At 38.7% G+C, this 20,887-nt stretch overlaps 1 protein-coding gene across 1 annotated transcript; it reads right to left on the bottom strand.

The window, feature by feature from the left end:
* Positions 1 to 1,108: 1,108 nt before the first annotated feature.
* On the bottom strand, positions 1,109 to 20,739 carry LOC102240942 (guanylate-binding protein 6-like; the record flags this gene model as incomplete). Its single annotated transcript, XM_014544393.1, is given in 10 exon segments — positions 1,109 to 1,596; positions 2,555 to 2,748; positions 3,083 to 3,185; positions 4,817 to 5,029; positions 5,673 to 5,938; positions 7,163 to 7,274; positions 7,276 to 7,412; positions 18,801 to 18,997; positions 19,185 to 19,294; positions 20,612 to 20,739. Coding segments are annotated over 10 exon segments (1,682 nt in total), but the record flags the coding sequence as incomplete, so codon positions are not given.
* Between the last annotated feature and the right edge of the window lie 148 nt (positions 20,740 to 20,887).

Here is a 20,887-nt window from a genome sequence, read left to right as displayed (position 1 = left end):
CCACCCATGTCAGTAGTTTTCAGTAATTTCCATATAAAATACATTATACACACTTGTTTGCACCTAATTGTTTCACCTTAAAACCCTCAGGGTATTTCTGACTGCCAGTTTAGGCCCGATTCTGGGGATAGGACCTAAACCGGCAGTTGGACATCCCTCTCACAATCCTGGACCACTGGCTCCTAATCACTAATCTGCCTGCCTGCCTGGTCACCCCTAACTGCCAACCCCTGCTGGCCTGATCTCCCCTCACTGCCTCTGCATGCCGGCCAGGTTGCCCCCAACTGCCTCCTCCCTGCTGGCCTAGTCGCTCCTAACTGCCCTCGTCCCTGCCGGCCTGGTCACCTCTAAATGCCCACCGGCCAGCCTAGTCACTCCTCACTGCCCTCCCCCCAGCATGGTTGCCTCTTACTGCCCGCCCCCCCCCCGTCAGTCTGGTTGCCCACAACTGCCCACCTCTGCTGGATTGGTCACCCCTCATGCCCCCCCCCCTTCCAGCCTGGTTGCTCCACGCAGCCTGCTGTTCAGTCATTTGGTCGTCCCTCACTAACCCCCCTGGTCATAGGCAGCCATCTTGTGAGGGTGTGAGGGTTAATTTGCATATTACCTCTTTATTATATAGGATATATAATCTCCATTGTCAAGTTATTTAATGGTTACCTAGAATTCCAGTTCATGTATATACTAAACTTTATATGACCAATCTTTCCATTACAAATATTGCTGCAATGGATTTTCTCTGTGTGTGTGTGTGTGTGTGTGTGTGTGTGTGTGTGTGTGTGTGTGATTGTGTAATATAATTATGCACATGTATTTCCTAAAAGTGAACATGCTATATCAAGAATTGACTTGAATATATATTTCTTCTTTTGTGACTTTCAGTAACATTCTTGATGTTTTAAAAAAGACAATTTTTGTTCAACTGCAAATATGGTCTTTTTCTACCTCTTAAACCAGAGGGTGGCAACCCTTTCTATAAAGTGTCTAAAAGGAATTCTCTTAGGTTTGGTGGGTCATACAGTGATTCCTCCTACTACTTTACTCTACTGTTGTGGTATAAAAGTAGCCATAGAAAATATATAAATAAATGCATGCGGTGGTGTTTCAATAAAACTTTATTTACAATAACAGGCAGCAGGATAGGTTTAGTCTGTAGGCCAAGTTTGCCAACTTCTGTTATAAATTGATGCTTGTTTTTCAATTTAAATGAATAAAACCAACTCTCAATCTATCAATGTATGTCAGGCACTAAAATCCTCTAGTAGGCACCTTTTATGTTTAAAACTTTTGTGAGTAAATTTAAAAACCATCCACACTTAAAATAGGGCAGAGCATATATGCACATTCTATAATTTTCTTTAAAGAAAACTAATCTTATTTAAACAGTGAGCTCAAAGCATTCAGACCCTTGCCAATTAGTTTACCAGGGATAGCTAGGGTTGCAGTGAGTCCATCAGCAAGTGTGTCCAGGGCCCGTGCAATCCAGGGAGTTTTATCCTTTTTAGTACTTTCAATCAAATTTTTCAGACGATTTATCTCTGCCTCCATTTCATCAGATTTCTTCCTGAATCCTTCGTTAAGCAATTCCTCTTGGATCTAAAATAAAGGGTATGGAGAGAGGGAAAAGTAAACTTTTGAAAATCCCAATTTCTAAATGGTCAAATTTTATATGTAAGAATGTTATTAAATTTTCTTTATTTTCTACATAAAAGTAGTCTCTCTAATTAGATTATTAGAGGATAATATTTGGAGCAGACAGTATCTTCTGGGTTAGACCTGATCAATGAGAGGAAGGAGAGGTTCCAACCTTACTTAGCCAGGCGTGAAGAACAATGCTATAATGTGTTCCAACCAAAAGTAGGGATTAAGAGAGAACCATTATTCCACTTGTACAAATGGCATGGTCCCCCATATTGTAGAAATTATAATAGGAACATATAAGCTGATCAAAAAATCTGATGTAAACACTTCTAGATGAGAAAAAAGAGAATTCTCCCAATGCTATGTGGTGACTTAGGCAAACTATCCATACTTGGAGACAACTGAAGCAGGTTTAGAAGGTGTCAGTTCCCCATATTTCTATGTCTAGATATATCTGATAGTTTTAGGCCAGCATGGACCCAAATCAGGGTCTTTGCTGGTAGTAGAGTTCTGGATAATTGACAGTAATCTTGGTGTAGTACCCAGTTGCTGCTTATATTAAAAGCATCTGGTTAGGATATCTACTTGATAATCTATTAAAAACCTTGTTTAATTAGGGCTTCATGAGATCACCCTAGAATCCCACTAATGTAGACACTTGAACTTTGGGGAGGCTATTCATATTCTCCAAGGACTTGGAGGACCCAAGGTCATATTGGCCTCTCCAGAGTCTCGGTGTGGAGCAAAACTCAAAGGCCTCTTGGAAATCCAGAATTCGGTATTTTTGGTAAATCAAATGCAGTAAATAGAAGTAGTTGTTTTCTTTTTAATTTTGCATTAATTTTCACCTATTCCTTTCTCATTTACCAGGGTGATGACCATGAGCAACTATTGAGGCCATGGCCAGACTTACCTTTAGCTTCTGTTCCAGTATCCTTGTCTGTTCTCTCAGAGCCTCATCTCTGTCCTTCTCCAGCTTCTTTCTCAGTTGGACTATGTTTTCCTCCAGACTCCTATTTTGCGCCTCAATCTGCTGCTGCTGCTCCTTGTGCTTCTGTCTTAGCCACTCCTGTTCCTTCTCAGCTTGCTCCTTCTTGGCCCGCTCCTCTGCCCCATGACAATTTTAGAAAAAGAAGAAAGTACAAGATCAGGCCTGAACTCTAACATTTTGAGATTAGAGAACAAATCAAATTTGAAAGAGATGAGGAATCTTCGATTTCACACAATGGCTACACCATCAAGAGCAGGTTTGATAATGTAATGGAAAAGACCTTGACTGTCTGGTTGATATACAACCACACTCTGCTTGTTATGTTCAGATTTGGCAAAAAGTAAATTCCACAGAAGGAAAAATTTGTTGTTTTGGAAAGATCTTAATGTGATCTGTCAGAGAGCACTGCAGGAAATGCCACCACACTGAGAGTTGCATCATGCCCCATACCTGTTATGGCCTTCTCCCCTTGGGTCAGGGCTTTATCTGCCTGCAGGATGGATTTCTCTATTGACACTTGTGATGTCAGGAAGCGTTGGAAGACCTCTGTTGCCTGAGGACACAAGAAGGGACAAAGAACTTAGAGTTCCACTGAGGAGATTTGTTCTGTGCAAACAAGTCCATATGTATCATTTTTACTTTCTATTTAAAATGCTCCAGGATCCTCTACAAAGAGTCCAAGCACTTTACTGTGACCAAAGACTCTCCATGTCTTCCTCCACTCCCTCTTCCAGTACTACTTCTTTCCACATGCTCAAGGTCAGCCAGTCAGAATTATATGCTGTTGCACAAACCCATAACAACTTTGGTTCTGTTATGAATTTGCAGCTCTTTCTTTTGAATAACATTCAACCCAGACAACATGTACAAATATATCAAACTTTACATCCCCTCCTCTTCGAGACGATTTCATAGACTACTAGAGGCCCAGTGCATGAAATTTGTGCACTCGAAGGGGGAGGTCCTTCAGGAAGGCCTACACCCTCTCACAGTCTGGGAGCCCTTGGGGGATGTCCAACTGACGGCAGGGAGTAGGCCTAATCCGGCAGTCAGACATCCTTAGCCTTGCCACGGAGGTGGGAACGGCTCCCGTCACCGCTGCTGCACTCACCAGCCATGAGCCCAGGTTCTGGTTCCGGGGTGCGTCACCCAAGAACCACTGCAGCTCAGCAGCTCCTGTGCTGAGCATCTGCCCTCTGGTGGTCAGTGCACCTCATAGTGACTGTTGTTCCACTGTTTGGTTGATTTGCATATTAGCCTTTTATTATATAAAACTAGAGGCCCAGTGCACAAAATTTGTGCACGGGTAGGGTCCCTAGGCAATCAGGGCTGATCTGTGAGGTGACTGGGGGTGGGGTGCCCGGCTGGCACCCTCCTTGGCTGGTCTGGGACCTGGGGGCTGAGGGCAGCTCTTGCATTGAGCATCTGCCCCCTGATGGTCAGTGCACATCATAGCAACTGGTCATTACATTGGTCCTTCTGCTGTTAGGTCGATTTGCATATTAGGCTTTTATTATATAGGATATGCCCTATGTGAAAGGTAGACTCTAATCTATGTTGCTGTTCTCCTTAGGCACTTGCTAGATGTGCAACTTTAAGCAAATTATATAACCTACCTGTGCCTCCTAATTCACAACTATAAAATGTGGGTAAGAAAATAAATGTTTCATAACATTTTGGATGGTCAAATTAAACTGTAAAGAGAAAAAGCTTAATATTCTGCCAATAAGTAGTAACTATTAGTAGTAATTTGATATGTTAATTGTATTGTTATTATTACATTTATTACCATAACCAGTGTACCCCAGAGTCAGGTACATACATATTACCAATTTATATAATTGTCCATTTATTGACTTTCTCACTTTGATCAGTTTGAGTGCAAAGATTCTGGCTTTCCATCATAAAGCCTCTAAACATAGTACACTAAATGTCATGTTGTTAGACAAAGAAATGCATAATTTCTGTTCTCTCACATAAATTTCAGAAATTTATACTCATTTTTGAGAATGGACATTTCTACTCTACTTAGGAAGAAAGAGCAAATAGTGGACCTTAAAAGCTAAAGCAGTCATGATATCCCCATACTCTCATATTACCCACAACTGGTCCTGTGCTCTCATATTTTCAGGAGACCCTCTTGACTTTAATCTGTAGTATCCCTATGTTCCCCTTAATTCTAACTTTCACTCCTTTTCTGGGTACTTCCCAATATTGCCGTTCAATCCTTTCCTTTGCTCTCCTGTAGTTCTTGTGCCCTCCAGAAACAGAGAAAGTTCCATCTGAAATACTTTCCATTAGGGCCATTGAAAGCTGATCAAGTACATATTGGCAATATTTCTCAGAAGCCTCTTCATTCTTCAGCAATAAACTCTCCTTCTTATTCTTTATGATTTCCTGTATGGGAAATGTAGATGGGTGTCACCAGAGAAAGGAACATAGAAGATAAAATTCCAAAGAATTTATTAGCTGGGTACTCTGTGGTCCTCTTAATAAAAGCATCCAATCAATGCTGCAAGAATCAAATTTATTTCCAACTCTGAAAACTCTCTACAAGACCCTGTTAAAGCTTCTTATCCTCCCTGGGCTTCATCTTCACCTGTGAAATGTTGAGATTGCATTATATATTCTTTGTAGTTCCTAGTAACTGTAGTATCCTGTGAATCTATCTTTGATAAAAATGATACAACTAAAATAATATAAGTAATTACCTGTTGAGAGAGTATGCTAAGGAAATCAAGTGTCTAAAATAGGAGTGCATATACCTGGAGATAAACCAGCTCAGAAATGACTTTGAAGAGGTCAGGAATCATGCCACAATTCACTAAAGGAGAAACCAATGCTGGTTTTCTTGAGAGATCAGACAGATCTTTAATATCTTTCCTGAGTTTGAAGAAAAAGAAGTAAATATTCTCCCTCTCTGGAAAATGCAGACTACTTTATGCTGAATAGGAGAGGAGCTATGAGATGAATCTGTAGAACTGAAGACATCCTCCCAGAAGGGCAAGAATTAGTAAGGACAAATACCAAGACAAAATACTGTGAGCTTCTTCTGAAACTCACTCTGGTCATCCTTGAAGGAGTGCTCCAGGAAGATTGCAATGGCAGCGTGCAGGTCCAGCAATTCCTGGAGCGTATCTGTGGGAAAGATCACTCGCTGGCCCATCTGCTCGCTGTAGTGGTCAGCTGCCTTCTGCACAGCCACTGAGTTCTCAAGCTGGGCCAGAGTTGTCACCGCGTTCTCCAAACAAGGCACTGATCCTTTATTGATGGTATCTATGTAAGTCACCACCAGAGTCCCCAACCCTGAATAAAATAGGAAACAAGGATCAATAAAATTTATCACTTAGTGAGATCCAAGATTCTGAGATTATAATTCTGAAACCACACACACACACACACACACACACACACACACACACACACACACCTACTTCTATCACACCTTCATTTTCACATTTACTCATTATTCTAGTGTTCTATAGGACATCACAAAAGAAATGTTAAATACCTACCTTTATCTAACATAATCAGATGTGTCTGTAAATAATTATTATACATTACACAAATAAAAAAAATACTACACAGGTAAAGAGATAGGAAGGATAATTCAGATAATAATTGTTCCTAATTCTTAAGCTTTCAATAGATTTCAGGTACTCAGAAACAAGTATTTATTTTGGACTGGTTTAAACTCCCAAGAAGTCTCTTTGAGAAAAACACTTACTATATTAGACTTCCCCTGAAAATACAACATACTCTGTTTGTATACCCAGTTAGTGGTTTTATTATCAGTGATGGGGTTCTTCTTAATGTGGGATTCCAAGATATAAGTGATAATATTGGGAGTTTTGGGAAAGGATTTGTTAATCACATGACAAGAGATAATTATAAAGTACATACATATTTCTCTATGGAGTATGAATATTTATAAGTACACATTTTTTATAGAAAATAAAACAAAGCTACTAAAAAACACATATTATCCTATATAATAAAGTGGTATTATGCAAATTGACCCTCATGCCCTCACAAAATGGCTGCCTATGACCAGGCCAGCCAGGGGGTTAGTGAGGGACTACCAAACGACTGAACAAGCAGGCTGCGTGGGGCTACCAGGCCGGTGGCGGGGTGCCGTGAGAGGTGGCCAGGCTGGTGGGAGTGGCAGTAAGGGGTGACCAGATTGACAGGGAGGCAGTTAGGGGCAACCAGGCCAGTGTGTGGGGGGGTGCAGTTGGGGGTGACTTAGTGAGGGACGACCAAATGACTGAACAAGCATGTTGCATGGGGCGACCAGGCCAGCAGGGGGCCATGAGGGCAACCAGGCTGCCGGGGGGGGGGGCAGTTAGGGGCAACCAGGTAGGTAGGCAGGTGAGCAATTAGGAGCCAGAGGTCCTGGATTGTAAGAGGAATGTCCAACTGCCAGTTTAGGCCCGATCCCACTGGATTTTGTGCACCAGGCCTCTAGTAATTAAATAATTAACACAGATGAGACCACTCAGAAATATGGTTTTAGAAAAGAAGACTCACGATTCCCCGTGACCTTGACTCCTTCCCTGAGGGTCTTGGTCTTTGCATGGGTGGAGATATAATAACAGAAATTATCTGATTGTTGCCGGAATTGTTGCCGGATCCAGTTAGCTTTCCAAAATATTCTCAACTTTGGCTAGGAGACTTGTGTCTTGTGTTGGCCGGTCAAAGACAAAACACTTCCGTTTTGGAAAATAACGCCTGATACACTCCCTGGGTATGTTGGAAATTTTAGCTTCTGGATTTAAACCTGAGGAAAAGGAAAGCATGGTTACAGTCAGCACAGTCTTGGGACAAGACAGCTAAATATTTTTATGACTGGGAATTTTTGATCTTTGGTGATTTCTATGCTCATAGAACTCCTTTAACATACTCATAAAAATTACAAATTAAACTCATATGAATGACATGTTACTGAAGAGAAATTTTAGGAAACATATGCCCAAGAAAAAGAAATTTATGGCTGGTATCCACAAAATCAAACATGGTGATTGCATTATCAGATGTTTATCTAATGACTGATGGTCAAATTTCAATTTCTGGTCTACTCCAAGCCATGTTGGAAATAAACTGTAGGAACAAAATAAAGAGAAGTTACAATGACAATGGTGTAATGATTAACATAGGACATGTGACAACTTCAGTTAAGAAGAAAAACTGCATTGATTGAATTCACATACTACAAATTAGACTAGCTATTTTTTGGCAGAAAATCTAAAGACCAAACTCTACCTAAATGTAATCTGAAAAACTCACCACTACTCCAAAAACACATTGGTTGTGTCAAGTACTCATCTACATAAATGCAATTAATTAAAATAAGTTATTTAGTTAAAATAGTGTCAAAGTGAATAAATATATTAGCATAAAAAGGAGGATATGATGAGGAAAGTAAAATGAAGAATCTGGCTGTTTTTGGAAATAATTTTTAAAAAATTGTTCCAGTTCAAACAAACTAAAAACTGGTGAAGCAATCCCTTTACAATGGGCAAATGAAATGATAACCACATTGAAGTGGGTAGAAAAGCTGAGATACAATCTCACAATAAGCCCCACCCCGGCACAGTGACCAATGGTCTGGAAGGAACTATAAAACCTGAAGCTTCTCTCTGAAGAGTGAAGGATTTGTATCTCACATCAGGCACCCCAATGTTTAAGAGCAGCACTTGAGATGAGACCCAGAACATCTGGCTTTGAAAACAAGCAGGACTCACACCCACAAGACACATGGGGCTGTGGTGAGTTCTTCAAGGGTTCACATGCAGACTCACCCACCCCAGGGCTCAGTTCAGAAACTCTTTGAAAAGAGAAAAACAATTATTTGCAAAACTTTAAAGCATTGGTCTGAAGGGAAAGGAGCTGCTGGGATACTCTCTGGGGATAGAAGCTGGTGAATGCCATCTTCCTATTCTCCCTCTACCTTCCTAAAGCCAATGGGTAGCATCATTTTTTCTCTTTTTGTTTCTTTTCCTTTTTCCAGTGGACAATATCTTTGTACTCTCCCTCTGCAGTGTTCCACACTACCATCGTCTCCAGGACAGAGCTTCTAAACATTGCTGCTGTTCTGGTTTTTATGCTTTGTGACCCAGTGTTTGAGTCTGCCATCCAGGACATGCCCCATGATTGTCTGGCTTTGGAGGCGAGGGGATTTATGTTACTGGGTCCCAGGGCACTGTAATAATTGAAGAGACAGTTTTTGGCACACTGCTACTCTAAGGGCACTGCCAAGATGGACTGAAACACACCTCTAGTCTTTCTGAAGAGTCTCGTTTGCTTGTCCAGGAACTTTGGCCTGAGGGCCAAGCTTCTGGTTTGGCACACTTACAGGGGACTATGGAGGTGCTCTCAAGGAATGGAGGCTGGTGGACACAACCTTTATATTCTTCCTCTGCCTTATTCCAGCTTACTGGTATCTTCCAGAAAGGACCATATAACCTTGTCTGGTGTCCTGATTTTTGTGGTTGCTGCCAAGGGACACCTCTGTATCTACTGGTAATGGAGGCCAGCGGGCTTATACATGTGTGTCCCAGGGAGAAAGAGTTCTTAAACAACTACCACTGCCAGGGCACAGCAAAAGACAACAGACCCAGGAGCTGAGTCTTTCTGCAAGAGACCTGTTAGCTTACATTCAAGCTGCAGTATGAGGGGCAGGTTTCTAATGAAACAAACATCTAAGGGCTGACTGTAATCCTCTCCAGAGAAGTCAGAGGGCAGGTACTATATTGTTCCTCTGCCACACTCCAGAGCACCAGCATCTCTCGGAAGGGAGTTCTTAAATGTGTTCCATGACCCACTTTTTTACATTTTGTACCCTGGTTTTTGTGGCTGCCAGATAGGGGATACCCCTTGATTGCCTAGACCCATTAGCCAGGGGTGCTTGTGTTCCTGTGTCCCCTGAGACTGTACAAATCAGAGAGACAGTTTGTGGCAGGCCACCATGCCCAGGATACTATACAGAAAAAAAGATTAAAACACACACACCCAGTAATTTTGAAAAAAAACACTTTCTTGTCTTGGAGCTTTTGCCATAAGAGCAAAAATCACATTTGGCACAATTAGGGCTATACTTTTAGGGAACAGAGGTTGGGGGACACCATCTTTGTAGTCTTTCACTGCCTTACTACAGCTTATTAGCATCTCCCAGAAAGAATCTTATACTTTTGTCTGGAGCCCCAATTTTGGGGACTACTGTCCAGCAGACACCTACAGATTATCTGGTTACGGTGGCCTGGGGGCTTATGCTTGCAGTCCCATAGGATTGCATTCATTTGCATTTTAAAAAATCTGCTGCCTGAAGATCTGACTTCCAATCAGCCTGAATCTAGGTGCACTCTTCCCTTTGGGACACTGACAGGTCATGTCACACCCTAAACTAATGGGAGCATTAAAAACAAAAATAAGCTGCTTGGACAATCACAAAGGATTGAGAAACAAGCCAGAGCAAGGGCAGGCTGAACAATAAGGTTCATCTACACCAGGCCACTACTACAGGAGAGGTGGTGGTTTCATCTAAAGCATAGAAACCAATAGAGAGAGTCAATCAAGATGTGGAAACAGAGGAATATGTTCCAAATGTGATATCAAAATAAAACCTCAGAAAAAAAACTTAATGAAATGGAGATAAGTAATTTACCCAATAAAAAGTTGAAATTAATGGTCATAAAGATGCCCACCAAATGAAAGAAGAATAGATAAAACTGTGAGAACTTCAAGAAAGAGATATGAGATATTAAAAAGTACCAAACAGAAGTTATAGAGCTGAAGAATATAATATCTAAACTGAAAAATGTATTAGAAGGGTCCAACAGCAAACTAGATGAAGCAGAAGAAAAATAAGTGAATTTGACGACAGGAAAGAGGAACTCACCCAATCTAAGGAACGAGAGAGGGCTTCAAGGTGGTGGCATAGAAAAAGTCTAAACTTACCTCCTCACATGGACACACAAATATACACCTACATATAGAACAATTCCTCCTGAAGAAATGAGGGCTGATTGAATAACTTTTGCAAAGCAAAATGAGAGGGATCATAAAGAGAAGGTGGTACCCATGTGAACCCTATCCAGACAGGAAGACCTGCAGTGAGGAGGGATATCATTGCGGGGCTCACATAGGCCTCTGGGGCACAGAAAAAAACACAAGGTGATTTTAAAAGCACTTAGACTGTACATTTAAAAAATCTACTAATGACTAGATGCCTGTCAAATGTGTAGGAACTGCAGGAACTCTCCAGGATCTGTGGGAATTCTCTGGGATGAGTTGCTAGCCAGCACCATTGTTCGTTACCCTTCATTACCCTCCTTATAGATAGTGGGGGCAGAGCTCAAACAAGAGCTCTAGTAAGCAGGCAAAGCCTACATGGCATGCCCCAGGGCTACCACAGCCAGCACTGCTGCAGCCCTGACTAGTGCCCCCCCCCTGCCCCCCGCAAGGCACACCCAGAGTCATACAGCCAGAGTCACCTCAGCAAATATATACTGCAGCCCCAGACAGTTGGTTTCCCAGAGTACCAACAGCGCCCTTCTCAGAATGACCTTAGCCAGTGCCCACTGTAGGCCCTACCAGCAAGCTCTCTAAAGTACTCCAGAGACCCATGTCTCATGCTGCTTCAGCCAGCATCTGCTGTAGCCTCAGGCACCCCTGAAGCCCTGCATGCTGAATCACTCAGCCAGTTCCTGCTGAAGCATCAGCCAGCCAGACATCCAGAGGACCCCAGGCACTGCACAGACCCACTTCAGCTGACCTGCCAAAACATCCAACTCATACAATCTACACAAGTCATTCCCACACAAGGTCACTCCTTAAAGACTGGAGAATTATTCATCTAATTCATAGAAGCAAACACAGAAAGTCAAGCAAAAGGCAGAAGCTAGAGGAATATATTCCAAAAGGAAAAAAAAGAAAAATGGAAAAAATCCCTAATGAAATGGAGATAAGTATTTTGCCTGATAAAGAATTAAAATTAACAGTCATAAGGATGCTCACTGGACTTGGAAGAAGAATAGAGGACCTCATTTAGAACTTTAGCAAAGAGTTAGAAAAATAATAAAGAACCATTTAGAGCTGGGGAATATAGTAACTGAAATGCAAAATATACTAGAGGGGATCAAAAGCAGATTAGACAATAGAGAAGAAATTATTAGTACCCAGAAGAAAGAATAGTGGAAATCACCCAATCAGAACATCACAAAGAAAAAAGAATATTAAAAAATATTCTGGGACAATGTCAAGTCCACTACCACTCACTTTACAGGGATTCCAGAAGAAGAGAAAAGAAAAGGATAGAAAACTTTTTTCTTTTTTTAAATGGCTAAAACCTTTCCTAACCTGGGGAAGGAAATAGACAACCAGTTCTAGGAAGCACAGAGAGTTCCAAGCAAGATGAATCAAAGAGATCCATACCAAGAAATATTACAATTAAATGGCAAAAGTTAAAAGAGAATCTTGAAAACAGAAAGAGGAAAAAAACTAGTATCATAAAAGGGAATCCCTATAAGGTTATCAGGTAATTTTTCAACTGAAATTTTAAAGGCCAGAAGGTAGAGACAGTATATATTTAAGTTGCTAAAAGGAAAGAACTTATAACATAGAATACTCCAGGGTGGTAGGTTTAACCTTCAGGATTGAAGGATAGATAGTTTCCCCAAAAAGAAAAAAACAACGGAATTCATTATGGGTCTTCTTTAAGTAAAACTTAAAGCACAATCATAAATTTTAAAAATACAGGTAAGGAAATATATCATAAATAAAGGCAAGTATATAGTAAAGGCAGTGGATCGGACACTTAAAAAGCTAGTATGAAGGTTAAAAGGCAAAGCAAAATCAAATATAAATACATAAGTAGTTCGGGAATACACAAAACAAAAAGATCTAAAACATTATGTTGAAAACAAAGTGTGGAAGGTGAGTAAAAAGGTACTATTTAAAATTTTCCAACTTAAATACCTATCAGCTTATAATACATATGTATATGAACCTCATGGTAACAAAAAAAAAACCTATAAAAGATATGCAAAATAAAGAGAAAGGAACACAAACATAACATTAAAGGGAAGCAAAACATCATAGGGGAAGAAACCAAGAAAAGAAAGGAAAGAACAGAGAAGAACTACAAAAGCAACCAAAAAATCAATTAAGAAAATGGTAATAAGTACATACGTATCAACAATTACTTTAAATGTAAATTAACTAAATGCTCTAATCAAAGGACATAGGGTGGCTAAATGAATAAAAAAAACCAAGATCCATCTAAATATTGCCTACAAATGACTCACTTAGGATCAAAACACACATATAGACTATAAGTGAAGGATGGAAAATAATATTCCATGCAAATAAAAAAAATTTTAAAGCTGGGGTAATAAAACTTATAAAAACAAAACAAACTTTAAAACAAAGACTATAAAAAGAAACAAAGAAGGGCATTACAAAATGATAAAACGGCCAATCCAAGGAGAAGCTAAAACATTGACAAATATTTACACACCCAACATAAAGGCATGTTATTATATTCAGCAAATATTAATAGACATAAAAGGAGAGATTGGCAGCAGAACAATAATAAAAGGGAATTTTAATAACCCACTTAAATAAATGAATAGATAATCTATACAGAAAATCAATAAGTACACACTGTTCTTAAACAAACAAAAATTAAACCAGGATTTAATAGTTATTTATATAACATTTCATATAAAGTATGCAGGATAAACATTATTTAAAGTACATATAGAACATCTTCACAATAGATTACATGTTAGGCCATAGAACAGTTTCAATATATTTAAGATGATTAAAATCATACCACATATCTTTTCTTACCAAAACACCATATAACTAGAAATAAACCACAAGAAATGGAAAAAAAAAACAAACCAAAAGACACATGGAGACTAGTCAACATGCTATTAAGCAACCCATAAATTAAAGAGGAAATAAACAAGAAAACCAAAAACTATCTTGAGACAGGTAAAAATGAAAACATAACTTTCTAAAATCTATGGAATGCAACAGAAGCAGTTCTAAGAGGGAAGTTCATAGCTATACAAGCTCACCTCAAGAAACAAGAAAATTTCAAAATACCAATATGACTTTACACTTAAGGCATTAGAAAAAACAAAACCCAAAGTTAGTAAAGGGAAGGAAATAATAAAGGTCAGAGTGGAAATAAAATAGAGACAAAACAAGAAAGTAAGAGATCAATAAAATTAAGAGTTGGTTCTTTGAAAAGATAAACAAAATTGATAACCTTCAGCCAGACTCATCAACAAAAAAGGAAAGAAGGGCCAAATAACTAATAATTACTATAACCACAATAATTAATTAAGGAATACCCAAGATAAAAATATTTAAAATGTGACATCAAAAACATAAAATGTGGTGGGGGAGACTAAAAATGTAGAGTTTAGAATGCTTTCAAATATAAATTGTTATCAGCTTAAAACAGACTGTTATAAATATGCTGTTATATATCAACCTCATGGTAATGACAAAGCAAGAACTTATAATAGATACACAAAAGAAAGTCAACAAACCATAAAGAGAGGTAGCAAGAAAAGAAGAAAAGAAGAGAGGAACTACAAAATGGCCAGAAAACAATTAACAAATTCAATAAGTACATACCTATCAATAATTACTTTACATGTAAATGAACTAATTTGTCAAAAAACATAGAGAGGTTAAATGAATTTTTTAAAAAATAAGACTTGCCCTAACAGGTGTGGCTCAGTGGATAGAACGTCAGCCTGAGGACTGAAGAGTCCCAGGTTTGATTCTGGTCAAGGGCATGTACCTTGGTTGCGGGCACATCCCCAGTAGGAGGTGTGCAGGAGGCAGCTGATTGATGTTCCTTTCTCAACAATGTTTCTAACTCTCTATCCCTCTCCCTTCCTCTCTGTAAAAAATCAATAAAATATATTTTAAAAAAATAAAAAATTAGACCCATCTATATACTGCCTATAAGAGTTGTACTTCAGATGTAAGGACATTATAGACTGAAAGTGAAGAAATGATAAAAGATATTCCATGCAATTGGAAACTAAAAGGAATCTAAAGTAGTGATACTTATATTAGACAAAAAAGACTGTAAGACAAAGGATGTAATAAGAAACCAAAAAAGGCAGACATTATATAATGGCATAAATCCAACACGAGGATATACATTTGTAGTTATTTATGCACCCAGAACAGAGAATATATATCCCTATCCTATCTAATAATAGACAAACATGGTAATTGACTGTACCTTAGCTATGCCTCCCATTGGCTAATCAGTGTGATATGCAAATTAACCGCCAACAAAGATGGCAGCTAATTGCATACTGCAGGCAGGGCGGGACAGCTCAAGCCATCAGCGCGCCGCCATCCAGGGCAGGCCAGCCCCAGAAGACCCAGAACCCCGGGCGACGCGGCAGCCAGGGGAGTTGCTCCTCTGCATCAGGAAGCCAGAGGCAGCTCTTCGCCTGGAGGCTTAAGCCCAAGGTGGGAGGCGCCATTTTCTGTATGGAAAGGAAGGGGGCGTGGCTAAGCACAAGGTGGCACCATGTTTGCATACAGAGAGGGGGCGTGGCTCAGAGCAGGGCAGTCCCACGTATAAAGAGGCAGGGGCGTGGCTCAGAGCAGGGCGGCACTACGTCCAGAGAGACTGGTGCTGAGGCCCGGTGTTCACCTCAGAATGCAAGTGGCAGGAAAGGAGAGCGAGGTAGAGGAGGCGTGGCTTCAGGCAAGTGAAGGAAAAGGGCAGGTCACCCAGCTGCGACATCGTTCCAAGCTTCCTGGCCCAGGTTTTCAAAGGTAAATATTACTTCAGATGTTGTAGTTGAATGTAGTTTATTCCCTTCCCCTCATCTTGGCTGTTAAAGTCATGCCCACCCACTGGGCAGCCAGGCCTCACATTCATGGCACAGACGAGGTTTAGTTCTGGGGTTACCCATTAGATTTTAAGCGGCTGCTACACTTGATCAATAGAAAGAGTGAGACTTTAGCCCTGAAAAGATGGAAGGCATGGGGCAGACGGTTCCCTCGAGGGCTCAGCCCGCTTTCGGGCCGTAGGCACAGGGAATGTCCAGGGCAGCCCCCGGAGCAGGGGTCCCTCTGAGCTCAGAGGGCAGCAGAACAATAATAATAACCCACTTAAATAAATGAATAAATAATCTATACAGAAAATCAGTAAGTGCACATTATTCTTAAAAAAACAAAAAATTAAACCAGATGGATTTAATAGTTATTTACATAACATTTCATACAAAGTATGCAGGATAAACATTTTTTAAAGTACATATGGAACATCTTCAAAATAGATTACATGTTAGGCTGTAGAACAGTTTCAATATATTTAAGGTGATTAAAATCATACCACATATCTTTTCTTACCAAAACACCATATAACTAGAAATAAACCACAAGAAGAAAATGGGGGGCAAAAGACACATGGAGACTAGTCAACATGCTATTAAGCAACCCATAAATTAAAGAGGAAATAAACAAGAAAACCAAAAACTATCTTGAGACAGGTAAAAATGAAAACATAACTTTCTAAAATCTATGGAATGCAACAGAAGCAGTTCTAAGAGGGAAGTTCATAGCTATACAAGCTCACCTCAAGAAACAAGAAAATTTCAAAATACCAATATGACTTTACACTTAAGGCATTAGAAAAAACAAAACCCAAAGTTAGTAAAGGGAAGGAAATAATAAAGGTCAGAGTGGAAATAAAATAGAGACAAAACAAGAAAGTAAGAGATCAATAAAATTAAGAGTTGGTTCTTTGAAAAGATAAACAAAATTGATAACCTTCAGCCAGACTCATCAACAAAAAAGGAAAGAAGGGCCAAATAATTAATAATTACTATAACCACAATAATTAATTAAGGAATACCCAAGATAAAAATATTTAAAATGTGACATCAAAAACATAAAATGTGGTGGGGGAGACTAAAAATGTAGAGTTTAGAATGCTTTCAAATATAAATTGTTATCAGCTTAAAACAGACTGTTATAAATATGCTGTTATATATCAACCTCATGGTAATGACAAAGCAAGAACTTATAATAGATACACAAAAGAAAGTCAACAAACCATAAAGAGAGGTAGCAAGAAAAGAAGAAAAGAAGAGAGGAACTACAAAATGGCCAGAAAACAATTAACAAATTCAATAAGTACATACCTATCAATAATTACTTTATATGTAAATGAACTAATTTGTCAAAAAACATAGAGAGGTTAAATGAATTTTTTAAAAAATAAGACTTGCCCTAACAGGTGTGGCTCAGTGGATAGAACGTCAGCCTGAGGACTGAAGAGTCCCAGGTTTGATTCTGGTCAAGGGCATGTACCTTGGTTGCGGGCACATCCCCAGTAGGAGGTGTGCAGGAGGCAGCTGATTGATGTTCCTTTCTCAACAATGTTTCTAACTCTCTATCCCTCTCCCTTCCTCTCTGTAAAAAAATCAAGAAAATATATTTTTTAAAAATAAAAATAACAAATAAGACCCATCTATATACAGCCTACAAGAGATGCACTTCAGATGTAAGGACATTATAGACTGAAAGTGAAGAAATGATAAAAGATATTCCATGCAATTGGAAAATAAAAGGAATCTAAAGTATTGATACTTATATTAGACAAAAAAACTATAAGACAAAGAATGTAATAAGAAAACAAAAAAGGCAGACATTATATAATGGCATAAATCCAACATGAGGATATACATTTGTAGTTATTTATGCACCCAGAACAGAGAATATATATCCCTATTTAAATATATAAAGCAATCATGAACAGACCTAGGGGGAATTAGGCAGCGATACAATAGTAGTAAGGGATGTTAATGTCCCATTTATATCAATAAATAGCTCATGGATACAGAAAATTAATATAAAAACAATCACCTAAATGACACATTAAATCAGAAGGACTTAACAGGTATAAACAGAACATTTTGCCGAAAATTATCAGAATGCTTGTTATTCTCAAGCACACATGACTTCTCTAGGATCTATCATAGGTTAGGTCACAAAACAAGTCTTAACAAATTTAGAAAGACTGAATTCATATCAAGCATCTTTTCTGACCACAATGGTAGAAAACAACAAAAAATTTCAATTGCAAGAAGAAAACTAAAAATTTCACTAATATGTGGAGATTAAACAACATGCTTCTAAACTACCAATGGGTCAATGAAGAAGTCAAAAGGAAAGTAAGAAAAGACCTTAACACAAATCAAAATGGAAATACAACTGGCCAAAATATGGGATTCAGCAAATGCAGTTCTAAGAGAGAAGTTCATAGTGATGTCTACCACAAGAAACAAGAAAAATCTCAAATAAACAACTTAACTATACACCTCAAGACACTAGAAAAAGATGCAGGTGCATGAAAACACTAAATGTGCACTTATATTTAGAGCAATTCCTCCTGAGAGACAACTGAAGGACAATTGAAGAGCTTCTGTGCAACAAAGAAGAGAGAGAGACCATACAGAGAAGATAGGGGAAATGTAGGAGCCTCCCAAAATCTAAAAGAACCTATCATGACGAAGGAGCCAGGAGTGCCATTGTTTATATTCCCCCTGCACTTGGATAGTGCAGGTAAAAATTCTACCCAGGTAGTATGTTAATTATACCCCAATTTATAAAAAAAAAAAAACATGTGAGAGATATAATGAAAACATAAGCATTGATAGTAGATCATCAGGTCTATTTAGGGTGTAAATTTTTTTGTGCAAGATCCAACTATTCTCGCACTAGAAATTTATATTTCTCCTTGAGAAAAGTAAGGGACAATGAAGACCAATGAAGACCACGGCTTTGCGTATGTGCCAGCAAAGCCGTGGAGGCCATTTACTGGATGTGCTATTCCTTACATAACCCTATACTATATACTTTATGAATCAATAAAACACTTACAATTTTTAATTGTAAACCTGTGTTTTCTATCAAAATTACTTCTTGCGTGAATTTTGGGACACCCTTTAGTTACTAGAACTTACCAACAAATAGCAACCTAGGTTCCAAAAACCAATTCTGTGGGGCTTGATCTAATCTTAAAATACAAATGCAACTATTAGAGATAATAGACAATGTTTAGTACCTTCCTCCGCCCTGTATTGGACCATCCACTGCCCAGCCAACCTGTTACCTGAAATCAGCTTCAAGGAATTCTCCAGGTACTCATCTTCTGTGATAGGGTGACCATTTAACTTCAGCTCTAGGGTGAAATCCCGTACAGCCCAGATAAAGTCTGGAAAGAAACTCACAAACTCTGTGGCATCTTCTACTCCACCGTGTCTAGGAGAAGACTTTGCCCTGATGAGTTCTGTCAACTCTGTCACATAACTAGGACCTGGCTAAGGAAAAGGAACTTTCTACCCACAATTCCTACACTTCCCTCAAAAAATTATTATAAACATTGTCTTTTGCCCTGGGTTCCCTCTGCTCCACCAAAGGCCACTCAGCCGCAGGGAAAGAGAATTCAGCTTTGTCTCCATTCCCATCAATTTCTCAATAAAACTGGGAAGGATACTGCAGTTTCTCTAAGGCATCATTGTTGATAGTGCTCATGCTGTTATAGATGAAAGTGCTACTCAGAAGCACAGCCAGGGCAAAGATCCATGAGTCATTCTTAGGATCACCCTAGAAAACATGTTAGAAAAAACATTTAGGAGTCTTATTTTCAGAAGCTCACTCAGTTAATTGTTTAATAATTTTTAATTTATTATTTCAGATTGTAGTGTGTTTGGTACAAAGAAAAAACCTTGAAATCAGAATTAAAGGCAAATCTCAGCTTTGGCAATTACATTGACATTTTTGTGATCTCAGTTTCCTCACCTATAAAAGAATTCTAATTATGCTTTCCTTCAAGTGTTCTTTGTTTCTAAGTGGGAGTAAACACATAATTTTGAACAATTCATTGTTCATAAGTGACACCACATGTTCATTTAACAAAAAGTGAACTGTAAAATAACTACTATGCTAGTCACAACTGAACTCTCAAAATAAAACCAAGTAAATTAAATATTTATGAACTACCGCTAAATGTTATATATTTTTCTTAGTTATAGGGAAGCAAAGGTGAATATAATTGTTACACTTGAGATAACTATTTCATGGTATTTACAAACATTTAAAAACAAATGCAATGAAAATGACAATATAATCTAAAGGTTACACAGTAATAGTGAATGTTAGTAAAAACAACAGCCATTATATCAAATAAAAAAGCAGCCAATCAATGATTCTCTCTCATCATTGATGTTTCTATCTCTCTCTCCCTCTCCCTTCCTCTCAGAAATCAATAAAAATATATATTTTTTAAAAATATTGAATTGGTCAAAGGGAACAAAATATACTCGAGTTAGAGAAAGAGTGGGTTTATAATATGAAACATCCCTAAAAATTTTGTGCTGGATGTTAAAGGATTTATAAAATCTTGACTTGAAGAAATGAAAGAAGCTTGCAAGTAGAAAGATCTGCAGAAGCAAAATGAGAGTTAGAATGCAATAAGTAGAGTTATTGTTCTGACTGGCGCAGAGCAGAAGGTAGGTAGAGAAGATAAAGCTCAAAATCAAACTCCTGTGAAGAATAATGAAGAGCCTTGAAGACGGCCAAAAATTTTTGGTTGACTAAATTATTGCAGAAGCCAGCAATTAGTTGCAGTATAAACAATGTATAACTCAGCTCAAGACCCTTAAATTCAGTTTCTCAACAAAGGCTTATTACAAAGGGTAAAACTATTTACTTCAGTGCTCAGAAATAAAAGATCTTATCTAATATACCACATTATTTTATTTAACCCAGAAATGAGTTTCAAAGAGGCCAAAGTCTGCCTTGTTCAATATAGTTAGATTTCAGCATTTCAAGAATAGATCACCACAGTTAAATTACAAAGGATCATGAAAAGATAAGAAGAAAATCCAGAATAAAAAGGATCTGTTTGTGACCCTGCCTTACTTTTGCCACATCACCCAGGCCCTCAGTGTCCAGAAGGACTAGGGTGTGGTTGGGGTTGGAGGGGTGGGGCACACAACACATCCAGATGCCTTTGGTTTCCGACTGCACCGTGGAGCCCAAAGGGAAACCTGCAAGGGAATGGGAAATGCAACACAGAGTGACAACAGAGAGTCCAAGAAGCCCATGGGCCACAAAATGAGATGGTATAGGGTTATAAATGCCCTAAGATACAATACAGAGCTTTCTCTATTTCAAGGGTGTCCACATTTGTATACC

Source organism: Myotis brandtii, unplaced genomic scaffold (genome assembly GCF_000412655.1).
Source record: "Myotis brandtii unplaced genomic scaffold, ASM41265v1 scaffold3616, whole genome shotgun sequence".
In the NCBI taxonomy this organism is placed as follows: domain Eukaryota; kingdom Metazoa; phylum Chordata; class Mammalia; order Chiroptera; family Vespertilionidae; genus Myotis; species Myotis brandtii.
This window is presented reverse-complemented; position numbering and strand designations above follow the sequence as displayed.